This window comes from Euprymna scolopes, chromosome 14 (genome assembly GCF_053919585.1).
Source record: "Euprymna scolopes isolate OS-2025 chromosome 14, ASM5391958v1, whole genome shotgun sequence".
Lineage (NCBI taxonomy): Eukaryota > Metazoa > Mollusca > Cephalopoda > Sepiida > Sepiolidae > Euprymna > Euprymna scolopes.
In genome coordinates this window covers 97,961,439-97,978,153 of record NC_136495.1, presented here as the reverse complement: position 1 = coordinate 97,978,153, position 16,715 = coordinate 97,961,439, and the positions used below count along the sequence as shown (strand labels likewise).

The 16,715-nt window shown below is 29.6% G+C and overlaps 1 protein-coding gene across 3 annotated transcripts in view; it reads right to left on the bottom strand.

Annotated features, from left to right (window-relative positions):
* The window catches only part of LOC145293193 (cytoskeleton-associated protein 5-like), a 212,062-nt gene that overhangs the window by 149,893 nt on the left and 45,454 nt on the right, over nucleotides 1-16,715 (bottom strand). For all 3 annotated transcript variants that reach the window (XM_080139687.1, XM_080139686.1, XM_080139688.1), the window contains exon 2: nucleotides 10,216-10,288. In XM_080139687.1, coding sequence (XP_079995813.1) covers nucleotides 10,216-10,272 — 57 coding nt within the window. In that variant the 5' untranslated portion in view covers nucleotides 10,273-10,288. The remainder of the gene's footprint in view (nucleotides 1-10,215; nucleotides 10,289-16,715) is intronic.

Sequence of the window (16,715 nt, the reverse complement as noted above, 5' to 3'; positions counted from 1 at the left end):
TTTGAACAATGAAATAAATGTCTGCCCTCTGGGGTTAATGCACAAGAGTTGCGCTTTAAACAGATATTAATTAGGATGCCGGAGTTTAGATAATTAGCTTCGTTCTCTCCCATTGTAAGGAGGACCACAAGCAAATGGAAATATTTTTGGCCTTTTACAACTGATATGGTTGCAAGGTTGTATGTGCACTACAAGGACCCATGACACAGTGATATAGATTATATTAAAACAAAAGTTCTGTTTGAAATTGTATTGCCTTCTTAACTTATAAATTCTAATTTAAAATTTTAGTAATTTTAAAAATAAAATAAATAAAAATTTCTCATCAATAATTATTTTCAACAAAATAAATGTCCTGTATTATTTGGATTCTCCAGACTACTGTTAAAGTTATTTTTGCATTTCAATTGATGTAACCTCTGGCCTTCTTCAGGCATATTTGACCAAACTCTAGAATCTGCATGGAATTTCAAATGAAACCCTTTATTTAATTCACGGTGATAGTATGCTATGATTCTGTCAGCCATGATTTGCAATTGTATTTTGAGCGTCGCCTACACTGAGGATTGAACCTTCAACCTCCAGAAGAGTAACTTTACCAAGTACTCTATCCACTGCACCACAGGTTCTTTTGTATACACTCTGGTGACACATTTGCTGCCAAGATAAGCTTTACTTTCCAATACATTAGAATTTCTTTCTCTTCTACAAATATTTCTTTGTTGGAGTTTGTTAAAATTGTCGAGATGCGAGATAGATTCACACAATTAAGATCTAGACGTTCTGATCAATAAAAAAAATTTAAAAAAAAAAAAAAGAAAAAAAAGAAAAAAAGCCCAGCTATCTACAGGTTCCATTTTTTCACAAGTAGTGGTATTTACGTAGCATGTTGACATTAAACAGGCGAATTAGGTTATGTGGCCAATATGTTTGTTTACCTGAATTATGGCTTAAATATTTTTAAATCTCTTCAGCAATGTTGGATGCGCATCTCACTTATATAATCATTTTATAGCATAATTTTGCTGTGCATAAACATTAGTTTTCTGTGTATGATAGTAATCCAAAACAAAAGAATAGCTTACATTTATTATATGATTGCCCATTTTTTTTTTAAACTCATACGTAAAAAGAGAATTGTTTTAGTTGTAAGACAGACAAGTATTTTTTATATATTCTTGAATTAAAAATAAGAGAATGTCATGATAAAGGTTTCATAATATAGATTATCTAATGTAGACTACATAATTTATTATGTCTTATTGTAGTGAAATACTTTTTCAACTAGTCAATATTCATTTATTACTATTTTAGTAGCAATATAACAAAGTTTGATCTGTTAGCTTAAAGGCTATTTGGGCATGACTTGAAAAATTCAACAAAATAATTTTGATATAAACTTTTATTTAAGAGATAATTTTCAAGGAAGGTAATTCAAATGCCAACTGTTAATCTTGGAGTATAATCACGACCACCGAGATATAATAGCCGTGGTATAATCAGTTACATATGCATGCATGCATACACCAACTCAGTTCACTGTATCAATTTTATGTCTATAAAATAAACTAATAGTGATACCCAACATTGCCTGAGATTAAATGAAGATTAACGATTGCCTGCTCAAGTTGAGGACCTATTGCATTGCACCAGGAGGAAGTTTCACATGCCTCCCTGCAGTGACTTGTAGCCTACATTGAATTGTAGAAAAATTACTGCTAATTTTCAAAAATTATTTGTATATGTAACGACTTGAATTTAAGTTTAAAATGAAAGAAATCAAGTATCTTAGTTCAATTGTGCTCTAAACAAACATTTCATTAAATATGCCCTTGTCATATCACTTTATTTTATATGACAGACCTTTTTGCTTGTATGGTAATAAAACTTCTCAAATGCACTTGTCATGTTAGGCTGTATAAAATATAAACTTTGCTCAAAATCACCTATTTCTTCTTTCATCAGATTTTTTTGATTATCAATACTTATCGACAAGATTCTGATACAAAACCTATCCAAGAACAATGCCAGATATATAAAGTACATTTGTGTGAAATTTCATAACAATTGGTCCGGTCGTTTTGGGGCCCATAAGGAATGAACTTGTATACAAAGTTCCTTTTGTATAATAGTAGATAAAACAAAATTAGTAAAACTAAAATGTCTTAAGAGATGGCAAAGATGCTGTTTCTTTATCCAGCTGCAATTGATACAGATTATAAAGTCGTGACTAACAGATACAGCATTGTTGTTATCTGAACAATATATAGAAAGTGGAGATGAAATTAATGTTTAAAACAAAAGAGTAAATATACATATAACACAATCTAGACAAGCATAAAGAATGATGTCTAAGTCACAATATCTGCTAAAAGAAGTCAAAAGAAATCTTTTAAAGTTATTACAATTATACTTGCATATAAAAAAATGAACTGCAAAAATAAAAACTCTCAAACTACATTGTTAGTTTACTCATCCAGCCTTAGGAGGTTATTAAGATTAATGACATTGTCCGCAAAGAGGAATTTGTGCTTCAAGCAGAAAAATTGTGTAAATTTACCAAAAACTTCAGTTATGATCATATGGTGAATGTGTAACTTTAAACATGAAGAAATTTAAGGATACCCACTTAGTTTTTGATCATGCTACCAGATTAATTGTACTACAGTACAAGTTGACAAAGTGGCCTAAAAAAAAAATTTATGAAAATACTTTACATTTGGTTAAGTGTTTATAATAGAGTAAGATAATGGAGGAAAGTTTCTAACAGGGCATTTAAAGCACTTTGTGACAAAAAAAGTTAATATCACCATAAAGGCCACACAAATACACTATGGTGAAATAATTTGTGTAAAATATAGTTTTATGTATTAAATGTTAAAAATAACCATAATACACATGGTTATTCCCCTTTCCAACCGAATTTTTTTTTGGAAGGCATCCAAAAATTTTTTTAATCTTTGTTGCTAGGCCACCTGTTTTGATTAGCAATGCTTAGAGAAAAACAACAAAAGAAGTATAATTTCACTATAAAACAGGATATTCATGAGATTGATAAAAGACTTGTTTTCTCAATCTATCCATACTTTTTTTCTTTTTTCATATGAACATTTGAATTTTTAAGTTGGAAAATTTACAAAACAAAAACCCTTATTTTCATGAAAATTCTGATTTGACTCATTTTATTTTTCATTGCTAAATCTTTGTGATATTTCTGTGTTACCTATATAAAGAACGGATAGAGAATGTTCATGAAATCTCAAATTTTATTTTTACATTAAATTTACTGGGGGAAGACAAAGCGTTTTGGACTAAGTACAACCCTAAGGGGAGGGGGGTGATATGATCGCATAATCCTTAAAACTTCAAATATATTCAATTTTTTCGGAAATTTAAATCATATGTATCAAATTTTCTGAGAGAAGACAATACAGAAATGGTGCTAAATCTCTATGCCACCATCTCTAAATGACCCATGCAGACAAAACATGCTTAAAAAATTCAAATACATATACACAATTTTAATGAAATTTAAATCATATGTATAAGGCATTGATTCAAAGATTTTCTGAATATTTCAGCTAAGGGGTGAAATGAGGAAGGGGAGGGTTTAAAAATGAAGAAAGTAGTATGGTGTTAAGAACATAGTGAAAAAGCACAGTAATCCTCAATCAATCCTTAGCAACCTTCTAGTAATTTATATATTATCTCTACTATTATATAAAAGGAACTGTGTGTGTGTGTGTGTGTGTGTGTGTGTGTGTGTGTGTGTGTGTAAGTTCGTTTCCCATGGACTCTGAAATGGCTGGACCGATTTTTTTTTTTTTTTTTTTTCTCTTTTAATTTTACACAAATTTACTTTCTGTATTTAGCAGTGTTCTTAGATAGTGAAGATAATCTGATATAAAACCTAAGTATTGGTAATCAAAAAAATCCAATGAAAGAACAGGCAATTTGAACTAAAGTTAACATATTATACAGTCTGACATCACAAGTAGAGTTGAAAAGTTTTATCCCTACGCAAGCAGAAAGATCTGACATAAAATCAACAGTAGGTTCTTTGATATAATATGGGCGCATTTGAAATAAATGTTTCTGTTTAAGGCACAATTGAATCATGCTACTTTTGCATTTTAAACTAATTCAAACTATTATATAATAAGTTTATAAAATCAATAGGCTATTTACAATGCAAAACTACAATGTATTATGGACTAAGTTACTGCAGGGAGGCATATGAAGCTTTCTTCCGGTGCACCATGGTGTGTCCCCAAGCAAAGCAAGCAATTAATGAATTTGATTGAAAAATGGTAAATTTCACCGATTTTGATGATAAAATATGGTATGGTAAGACATTTGTTGATCCTCATTTAATTCCGGGCAATGTTAGGTCTCCATGCTAGTGAATATATATATTTATAATGGAAAATTGTATTATGTAAAATTTGCTTGTATACAATATTTCTTGTGCATCTCCTTTAGTGATGAGTGGACCGTTTAAATTTCATGTGTAATTGTTTCCACTTCATGTTCTTAAAGTGTTAACCATTTTAATCGACAGATGAAAAACATAAATTAAAAATAAAGTATTTTCATTACAGCTTTCAATATCGAGAATGCTTTCGGAATTTAAAAAAAAAAAAAAAAAAAAAAAAAAAAAGATTTTGTCAAGTCTATTCATTTTACTTGGACTTTAAGCTATGAAGTTATGATTCAAAAGTTGTGGCAAGTAAATGTTTTAAATTTGACTCTTAAAACTAATTATTAGTACACTAATTGGAGATGAAAATTACTGACACTTATGGTATTAGTCACATCACTTACAAAAAAAAAAAAAAAAAGGCAATGAATCAGATTTTAAAATTGTAATCAAAATCCTTAAAACTTTCAACTTGTTTCTTGCTTTTGATAAAAATCAACACAAAAGTCATGTAATAAATAAAATGTGATGTAATTCAATTAAAATTAGAAAAAATTCTTTCAATTGAGGAAACCAAAAACTAAAAAAATTTTGAGAGCTAAATTAAATTTGATTAGACTAGCCAACAATATTTAATACATGTTGAAGCATAGCTTGGCTATTTATTTCTCTCCCATGGAGAGAAAATGGGACACTGTGCTCAGAAAGTGGACTTGAAGAGCCAGTGCTCCTGAGAAAGAGCATTTTGGTCTGTACAAAAAAATGCTTGGGCAACCCAGTCTGCATTTTCTTCAATAGGAGTGACTTGGGCTATCAGCAATAATTGCAAAGGCGGCAAAACCTGAAAAGGTGGACCTCTTGCACAGGATCAGCAACATACCACAATCAACAGAGAAAAATGAAAAAATATATTGTTCATGGTATCAGTATAATTAAACTTAATGGATGACATCATAAAAGATGAATAGTAATTTTATGACATTATGTGCACAGTGATAATAGACACAGAATTTTAATGTTTTCTATGAAAAATATGAAAAAATATGCTTAATTTTTTGGAAAATTTTTATGACATTCTTTTAACGAGTTAAAAAAATAAAAATAATAAAAAGTTTTTAAAACTCCGGCAAAAAATAAGCACAATTTCATCTTTTTATCTTTCTAGTTTAAAATAAAATAGAATGTTCGGGGAAGGGGGGTCATCTCACTTTTACAAACCTTGTTTATTTTAAAAAATTAATTAACTAGTATGCTTTATTTTCATGATTTTAAGATTTTACAATCCAGTGTATTCATTGGATTTTTTTTATACAGTGATGCTACTGCTACCCTTACAATAATATCAACAATGAATATTTTAGTTGAATTTAAGGTGAATTCATAAATGTGTTCTTTTTATGGAATTTACAGAAAGATTGATATATTTATTAAAAATACATGAAAATTAATAAAAACTCCATTTTGCTGATTTCTATGCTTGGCATTTTTTCAATGAAAGTTAACTGGGACACAGAATACAAATTTTGAGAACAAATTACGATCAAACTAATTGACCAATCTAAACTGAACACAGCTGTCAAATGTTTGACATGTAGGTGAAATTTGACCAGATTTCCGCTAATGCGAGATTAGTAAATAAAATGACTATCATGGCAAGCTAACAAATTAAATAACACAAAGTTTTGTTTCTTTTTTTCTCCATTGGTAAAAAAAAAGTGAAAAACTTTGATAAACATTTTTTCTTTTTATAATGTAAGGTCATTACGATTTTTATGTGTTTATACGGATTTTATAAGGATCTTTTAGATGCAAGACTTCAAATAACTGCCGAGTAATTTATAAAGATTGTGGCCATAGAAAAACGCAAGAAAGAATTTGTTTAAGCATTGAAAGTAGTCTTATATTATTTTTATTATATATTAGTAAATGATTATTTTTATTACAAATCCATTAAGTATTACACATTTAAAATTGAGAAAAACGTGCTGAAAAGTGTCTACATTATGTAAAAAGCCTATATGGAAAGCAATATGCCTACCAAATTTGGCCTGATGTCATGTTTATGTAAAAAAAAAGAAAAAGAATTTTAAGTCAAAATGAATATTTAATAATATGAAAACTACTTTTAATAACTAAATAGATTTTTTTGCTCAGATTCTTTCAGCCACAATTTTTATAAATTATCAAATACTCTTCCCATCAGTATTTTACAAAGCTGAGAGCATTGCTATTTTGATTTAAGATCATTCAAAACCATGAAACCCATACTCCACAAATATCAGGTAGGTTTCTTTGTCTCAAATGAATCTTCTAAATGGTTTATCTTGCAGTTGATCTAAATGCCCATTCAAGTGGTAATGCAATTTTTGAGACACATAGCATGAATAGCAGTTGTTTCCAGTCAAAATGAACATGTTTAAACATGGGAGCATTTATGTCAGAAGTATTCTCATCTAGTTTGATTATAGACAAACAAATGTTGCTAAAATGGATCAAACTTCATTACCATGCCTGAAAATAGTTTGTGAAGTGACAGCAACAGAATCAAAAACAAAAGAAATAGTCATCATATTACAAAGCATAAGATAACCTCCAATGATAATACAGCTCATATTTCAAAATAGTATAAAAAAATAAAAAAATTGAGCAAAATTGTTCTCTAAATCTAGAGAAAATAAGTTGTGTGGATGTGTCTGTCAAACTAAAAGTCTAAAACGACAAAACAAGTACCCACAGTTGGTATATTCTTTATCAGATTTGTTTTGGATGAATAATATCTAAAATTAGGAAAAATTTTTTTACCCTAAACTACCACAGAATGTCTCAGGAAGGGTCAGTTTTCCAAACATTTCATGCACTAACTGAAAGTAAGTGTAATTTTTAAGTAAGAAATTGTTTGCTTATAGCGACTAATTCTTTGAGAAATCTACATAAAAGAATTGTGTGTGTGCATGTTCAGAGAGAGAGAGAGAGAGAGAGAGAGAGGAATGGGCTGGGCTAGGCAGAGGAGAAAGGGAATGGGGAAGGGAGACAGAAAGAGGTAAAGCTAAAGTAGTTTTAATAGACTTTTGCCCCAGGTAATCCTACTAATTTGTATAATAACTAAGTCAAAGAAAAATATTTCTAACTGAAATACTGTTAGGTTCACTTCAAGCCAAACAAAAATAAATTAGAGTTGGAAAAGAAATGATATTTAGAATAAAACCAAATATATATCTGAGATGAGGTATAGCACCATAAATTATAGATGGAAAAATGCAGACAAATTCCTTTTTGGAATTTCAAGGATTTGTGTTATATAGAAAACTGGAAAGAAGCTTTGTTTGTGCTCAACAAAAAGGTGTTCAGATTTTGTCCATTCTATTTAGCAGTTTCAATCCTCTTATAATATTCAACTGATAATCCACCCATCTCATTAACTCTTATTCTAAAATTACTTTTGACCTTGATAAGTGGTTACTTAGAAAAAATAAAATGTTCTAAAAACTTTTTTTTCTGAGGATTGTTAGTGTCCAATCAATATACCAAACAAATAAAGTCTCAAAGTCAAACATGAAGATTTTTTACAGTAAATTTAACACCTTTATTTTTTACATGGTTAAAAATTTCAATAAAACTTGATAAATCTAACAATTAAATTTATTAGTGACTTTTTTGTTCCATTCTAAATATTATCCGCGAATTATGTACATAAATAGGTTTTAAGGCAGTTATTAGTCACTGTTTTTCTAACGATTTATTCCCCCCATAAAGAACTTGTAACTATTACATAATTACAATTGATTTTCTTTTACACTGGCTTATTTTCAGTCGTGTAGTGATATGTTGGGTAATAAGAACACTCTTTACATGGAAGGTTATTTTTTTTATTTCTGCCCAAGCTTGTTCCAAGCAAAATATACACAGTCCAGTTTAAGATGTTAATGTGACAAGATGTTATACCTCTCCTCTAGCAATGGCTCTGCAAGACAAGATGAAACTAATGGTTATAGTATATACATGTCTGCAGACTCAACCTATTCGCCATTCCGGTGTTCCTAACTCTTTCTATACCATGTTTTATGCCAATAAAATTCTTGAATAAAATTGATTTAAACTGGATAGAAGTTTGTGCTCTTTTAATCCAAACTTTGTGACTCTTTTCTTCATATCAAACAAGGCTAATGGTAGTGACTCTACTACAAAATGGTGGATTCTTATTTAGAATTTGATTTTAAAAAAAAAAAAAAAAATTTTACACACAGAAAATACAAGCAAATCTGATGTACATACTCCATATTTCAAAAATCACATAAATTGATCAAGTAGTTTTTTTTTTAAACTAAGAAAAAAATTTTATGACAAGACAGCTGCCATGTTGTTTTAGAATGTATTAAAATTCATGAGTGACAACTATAGAGATTTTGTATTCAAAATAACTTAAAATTACTTACTTTTCTTAATTAAAAAAAATAAAACTACCTGGTCACTTTGCATCATTTTTGGAATATGACATCTTCGTTGTGTGGCAGGTACATCTAAGATTTTTCTATATATATATATATATATATATATATATATATATATATATTTTTTTTTTTAATTCAGTCGAATTCTAAGAAACAAATGGTGATCTGACATCTTACACCCAACAGCAAATTAAATATATATTTCCTGGTTCATTATGTCCTCTTAATACAAATACAATGAAAATAACATTTTTACATTCAAATTTGAAAGTGATTTTTAAACTAATATCAATATTTTGTTAAAAATTGAACATTTTGTAGACATACTTTAAAATATCAAAAAAGGTTATTTCAATAAAATCTTGAATTTATTATGCTTACAGTTTTCTTAAGATCTAAATATTGTCTGACTTCTTATAATAAAATTGTGTGGTGTTTGTTTATATTAGTAATCTTTTAAACCAATACATTTCAAGTTAAATAAAATTCCAAAATTTACGAAACATGATCCAATAGATGATGCATTAGTATTTTAAATAAAAAAAAATCTGCCATAAATACGAGTCCAGATATCTGGATTAAAGATGAAAGTATGGATGATTTAGTCAAAATTATTGATTGCACTTACCTCCCACTGGATTTTGCTGAAGTCAAATGTTTATTTTTACTTGTAATTATTCTTCCACTGAATCATTTTTCTTAATTTTTTAATTTTATTACTAATGTCAGCATGACACACAAGTATGTAATGTTTTCACTTGAAATGTGCAGATTTAAAAGAGCACCAATTATGTTTATTCGATAACAGCAATAAAATAATTCCGGATTTAATGGTACCAAACAGTTTTGTTATATTTGTTTTCAAGTCTTAATGTTTTTTGGTAATACCATCAATCTCCATTTTCGCATTGACATTTTGCATTTTTAAAGGTTACAAGTATGTCCCATTCTTATGAACCCATCCTGGGACATGTATTTGGTGAATTAAAAGAGGCAACTCAAAGTCTGCAAGCAGTGTCAGATAAAATTTGCATTTTTTTTTTTTTTTTTTGCTTAATATAAGAAAATGTTATTGTTTCACTGTTTTGAATTGAAGTTGCTTATTACTTCCTTTATTTTTTCTGTTTTAGAAGAATAGAATAATTTTTTTATTAACACTGTTTGCTGCAGACTGAGTCCCCCATTATTCTGATTTACATTCAGTATTCCAGCTAGTTTATTGTAACACTAGCACCATTCAATTTTACACTTAAATTTGTAATAAAAAATGTGAAAATCAGGAACTTGATTGAATATAACTGAAATATGAAAAGAATAGTATTCCAAAATAAACTTTTTTACACTTACTTTATGTTGACATTTTTCTTCTGTTGGTAATTTCAACCATTCACTATCATCTGCCATGTTTGTTAGTTTTTAGCTGGGAAAGAAAAAAATACTTAAATAAATATAAATTACTGTAATGAACTAATCACATTAGAAACTGGTACGCAACTGCTTATCCAAAAGAAGTTTACTGTATTTGATAATGAAATAGTGATTGCACATTTGAAATAAAATAGTTTTAAATTAAAGTTTATCAATAAAAGGAGTACTATAATAAACCTTATAGCAGTTATTTTCATTCCTCAAGAAAACATTAATCTAACAAAATGTTATTTGCCGGATTTTCAAAGTTAGACACAAATGGCATTTAACCTGACAAATTAAAACTTTGACAAGCTGATTTTTACTTGCTACCGTTATAGATTGTTATTGGCAATATAAACATACTTTTAATTAGCTACAATTTATTTTTTAAAAATAAAATTGCCCGGCCCAGATAACTGCAAATTACTCATTGCAACCTAGGTGATGAAATATTTTATATAATCACCTCTAAATAAAAATAAGTAATGAGGATAATTCATTTCAAATTGAATAATAGGAATTAGCTACCTTAATTTTCAAAACATGCAAATACAAGCAAAATGTGTAATCAAAAATAAGATTCAAAACAGTACTTTATCTTCATAGATGCATTTATTTTATTCTAGATGAACATTTATTTGTATTTAGCTTATATTTAAAAGATATATTAGGTAATTACATATTTATTAATATATTTTGTAGTTTTACCCAGATTTGAATTAAAGACTAAAACCAGAAAAAAAATATGTTAGTTGGAAGTAATCAAAAACCTAGACAAAATTCAGTTTCAATACTTTATTTTATTTTTTTTCAAATAATGATTTGAACTTAGCACAGTGTTATTTGAGTCTTAAGAAATGAATCACTTAAAGCCAGCTAAGCTAAATATAGTTGGAATTAAGACATTTGCTGTATATACTTTTTTAAGAATGTGGTTTGAAGGAATTTTTATTTGGGCGGTTGATCCAGGAACTGAAATGAGTTGGGAACCACTGTTGGAGGTGGTAACATCAGAACTAGAAAAGTAAGTAAGACCATATATTACGTAATGCCCAATCTGCATATTTATTTCAAGCTTATGTGATGCAAAATGCTTTTTAAAACTTAAGTGTGACAAATGAACAGATCTAATGATATTTACTTTCATCCCCTCACCTCAGATTTTATTCAATCTGTGCATTTACACTTAAGCGTATTAGCTTTCAAAAACCAGCCTTGTTTAACGTGCAAAAACTGGTAAATATAATGAAACTAGACTTTTTAGTCCATTAAAAATAAGCAAAAGTCATAACTCATTGACTTTTGCCGTGGCCTTCGTTATAAAGATGGCCGGCCAGCTGAAAAAATGACATCATCGCCGAGGTCCCAACAAGCAAGATATGTGGAACTCTTAGACTGTCAATAATGAACAGTAATTTTTACTGACAGCGTTACAAAACTTCAAAATTGGATTAAAATAAAGAAATAAAGAACACGATGATTTATACTGAAACTCATCTAATATTAATAATAAAAAAATAAAAAAACACAAGTTGTTTGTTTAAGTATTATAAGCAATTGAATATTTCGTTGTATTATAGATTTTAAAGATTAGAATGCGTTCTTTAATTACTTATAAATTACATTTTTAAAAAGTGAAGGAACACGATTTGATTTGTAGTAAACTTGAAGTTTATTTAATATAATTAAATGAAAATTATGCATGTAAGATTATGAATATTTGAAGCAGAACACAAGCAAAACATTTGATATGAGTTAAGACAATAAACAAATATTAAAATTAAACTATTTTTTTTAATCAAAATAAATATTTTTTAATCAAAATGAACCACAATATTTTTAAATGCAAATGAACTACAATATTTTTTCCAAATCAAAAACAATATTTTTAATAAATTCATGAAATATTGCACAGTAAAAAAATAATTAACCTAAAGAAAAAATCGTGTTTCTTATTTAAGATTATTTCACCACATAACAAAAATAACATGCAAAATCATTTTTTTACATCCATATTTTCAGTTTGTTAAAATACATGGGTTTGTATTACATAAATTCGAAAAAGTTGTCAAAAAAAAAAAAAATATATAACAAATAAATGTTATCAAAGGCAAGATAAGTTACTTTTCTACCAAACTGGATATATTTTTCGTGTTTTTATTCAATGTAACATGTTTATTCAGCTCGAAAAACATACAGTGTTTACCGATGTATTCGAAAATTCCAGATGGCGTCTGATTCTCTCTTTAACACGGTAAGTTTGGGAAAAGGTGTTATAAATACAAAACCGGATAAAATACTGTTAAAAACTCGCTCAATATATGTTACCGTGACATAGGTTGACATATATTCGGCGGGTTTTTAATAGTGTATAGTTTTTTATTTATAACACATTATCCCAAACTTACCATGTTAAAGAGAGAATCAGACGCCATCTGGAATTTTCGAATACATCGGTAAACACTGTATGTTTTTCGAGCTGAATAAACATGTTACATTGAATAAAAACACGAAAAATATTTGGTAGAAAAGTAACTTATCTTGCCTTTGATAACATTTATTTGTTATATATTTGTTTTTTGACAACTTTTTCGAATCTATGTGTACAGTAATACAAACCCAATTACGTTAATGAAATGAATTGTAAGATCACGAGTGAACGCGCGTTTTTTTGTTTTTTTTTAGTTTAGTTTTATATATATATATATATATATATAAGTATTTTTAAATTTTATCTTTCTAGCTTTAAAAAAAAAGTTTTAAAATTTTATCAGCCGGCATAATTTATTTTTAAATATTGAAAAATTTCAGGAAAATTAATTTTTGCTAGATTTTTAAAATATGTGTGTCAACAGCTTTAAAAAAATCGTCTCTTCAAAAGAACGTGTTTTAAAGAGTCAATGTTGTCTCGCATTTTCATTAGTTTTGTATGTTGTAAAAAAAATTTTTTTAATATTAGCAATTTATTTAAAGCTTCTTTTGAATGGTAAAAAACTTAGGATGATAATATTGAATTAAATTATAGTTACATCGTGTTAAATACATGGGGGGGAGCACATTAAAACTTACTTTGCTGAATGGAGATGGTGTAAAATCTTTTTCTTTTTTTTCTTTTTTTTACTGCATTATAATTCTTTATCTTTCGGAAATGAAAATACTGTCACTTTTTGGTCCTTTACGATAATTTCCTTGGCACTTTGGAACGATGCACCGTGAAGGCATTTTAATAAAAAAAGAAATATTACACTGACTTCAAAACGTTACGAGTTACGAGTGACTACCAGTGATTACCGGTGTCAAGCAAGGGACTATCCGTGATGGCGTCAGCAGATTAAATTATTTTTGCCCACTGGCCATCTTGTCTTTTAAGATGGTCTTGCTTTTGCCGAGTGCTTTATGTTAAATTAATGATTGAATATGGTAAAATTTGTGCTAATTTTTGCATTAAATAACAATTCCTTAGTAATCACTGTGCATCAAACATACAATAATACTGGATTCACTGCACATTATAAAAGTCCATACAAAATTTCGGCCAGATCAGTTCAGTAGTTTCCAAGAAAAAGTGTAATGGGCAGACTAACTAAAAGGAAATCAAATATAGATTCCCTTCAATTTCGACTTGTAATATCTCGTTTATTCTTCAGTTATTTTGATAAAATTTAGATGTAAACAAAATGTAACCTTTTCTGTTTATAAATGCACATTTTTTTCTTATATCATTAATTTTTAGACACTCTTTTTCTTATATCATTAATTTTTAGACACTCTTTTTCTTATATCATTAATTTTTAGACATTCTTTTTCTTATTTAGATACTTCAAGTTAGGTTACTATTTTCATTGACTGAACATTTTTTTTTAATGATGGCATTTTAAAATTTTTTCTGTGTAACATTGTATCTATACATAAAAAAGACAACCCTATCTTAAAGAGGAAAATTTCCATTTGTCAATATGATGGGCTTAATGTACGGTTTAAAGTTATTTTTTACAAAAGAAAATCCAAGTTGAAATTTTTCTGACTGAAAAGTGCACCTCATTAAATTATGCTTCTATGTTTTTACATGAAGGATAATTATTTTGCCAAATGTTAGCCTGTTTTCATCTAATTGTGGTTTCTATTATGATTTTTATTTCTCACAAAATTATTTTTGTAAGGATTTTTCACTTGTTTACAATTTGCATTTTTAGTTTATACATTATGAACACTGATATATAGATTAATAGCATACAAGACTGTCAATTTTATAATTTCCAACAAACTTTTAGGAATAATTTAGTTGTCAATCATATTAGTCAAATAGATTTAGTACTATTGTTCATGTTTTGCAAATATATATATGTGTGTGTGTACCCACATTAAAAGTTTTTAGATATAATGAAAATAACATTTTTATTTAGGATACCTAATAACATACTGATCAAGCCCCTTAGGAACGTATGTATGCATCTAAAGATTAAAAAATAAATAAAACAAACCTGAATGTGCAATAAAAATGCCATTTCAAACTTTACAGAGTGGCCAATAAACATAACCACTTATTAAAATGTTCGCATTCATTTAAGAAAAAGTAGGATTTTAAGTCTTTTACAGACCTTTTGTGAAATTAATTTCTTTTAAAACTTCAATATCATAAACCACCATATGTAGGATAGTAATTGTCTGTATTTTTGAGATGAGGTATTTTCATTGATTGAGATTGTCGGACTGACTTCCTCATCTTGGTTGTTATTGTCACAACGTTTCGGCCAGACCGGAGGGCAAAACGGCCGAAACGTTGTGACAATAACAACCAAGATGAGGAAGTCAGTCCGACAATCTCAATCACCATATGTAGGGTATGGTGGTTCAGATTTTATGTAATTTCATTAAAACTTTAAGCAAAGTCTATTTGCGTTTTTAGTATTTTATGGAGAAAATAGCAATAATCTGTGATTAGTAAAACAGAATTCAAAATTTTGTTACATATAAAAAAATAACAGGTATATATATATTTTTGTAACTTATTGCTTTGCTTTATATATTTTATTCTGATAACAAAATGCTTATAAAACAAAATGTTGAGACAAAATTAGGTGCAAACCCCAATCAAATAATGGGGAGGATGGGGTTTATGGTCATCCTTGTCATTGTACCATTGTTGACTAAGCTGATCCTAGATAAAGCTCTCAGTCACCCTAATACCACATTCACACCAAGGGGTCATCCTATTTAAGATTCCCAAATCTTTTTTTTTTATTAATATATTATGAGAATGAGAGGAAAGATGTAAGTGGTGCACGCCTCTGCTCTACCCTTTAAAGAAAGGATCCTTCAAACCCACAAGCCGACTGCAGCTTCAACCTTTGACTGCACCTCTGACCAATTTATTTTGAGATAGAGACCCAGTCCAAACCAGGTCATCGATACAGGGCGGCTGAAGTGTAGTGTGTAGTGTCCCCTCTTTCCAGCACTCAACCGCAGACCAATCAACTTACTGTGGTTAATTTTGACGCTTGTGATCCTTTCATACTGTGTGAGTGCCTCTGTCACCGCCTTGATGCCTTGGAAACAAAACAAAGACAGTGATGTCATCGGTGAATATGGATACCCTGATTCTTGATCCATGAGGCAAAGCGATCCCACACATAACCAGACTTGCTTCCCCATGCCTTAGCTTGCAAAGTAGCAGCTCCAATGCAAAAATGTAAAGCAGAGGCGATAATGGACAGCCCTGACTGGAAGATGGTGAAAGATTTTGAGCACTTTCCATTTACCTGTACCACTGCTGTCGTCGTGTAACTTGTGGAAGTCTTGTTTAAATCCAATGGTCTCTAAAACAGATGCCAGGAAGCGATGGTCGACCCTATCGAAAGCTTTAAACTGATCAAAGTTGATCAGCGCAGCTTCCCTATTGTCTTTTATTCCTCCCTCTAAGATCGTACGGATCAGACGCAAGTCGTTTTGAATTGATCTTCTCTTCACAGCATAGCTCTGCTTCGATCAAATTACCTATAACAACCTACAGCTGATTCGATAGGACCTTGATCAGAATCTTCAGCTCTGTGTTTAGTAGTGAGCCTGTAGTCATTTAGTTCTTCCCTGCTATGCCTGTCCCTCTTCGTCAGCAATGTGACCATTTCCTTGGTGACTTGACCCAAGATGGAACCTTCGCTAAACCAATGGTTGAACGCATCCATCAGAAGCAGTATAAACAGGGGTGACAACCTAAAATACAGTTTGTAGATAGACCAAGTCCTGGCGATTTGTTACAGCTAACCTGCTTCAGCGCAGTCAGGACCTCCCACTGCTCTAGCCGCCTTGAGGCGAGACGAGTCAGCCAAATAGTCACCAAACTCGTGAACAAGGAGATTGGGCTGTTGTGTGAATTGCTCTTCAAAATGTTCCTGAATTCCCTCATAGATCTCCGGAGTCGATCCCAGGGTACGTCCATC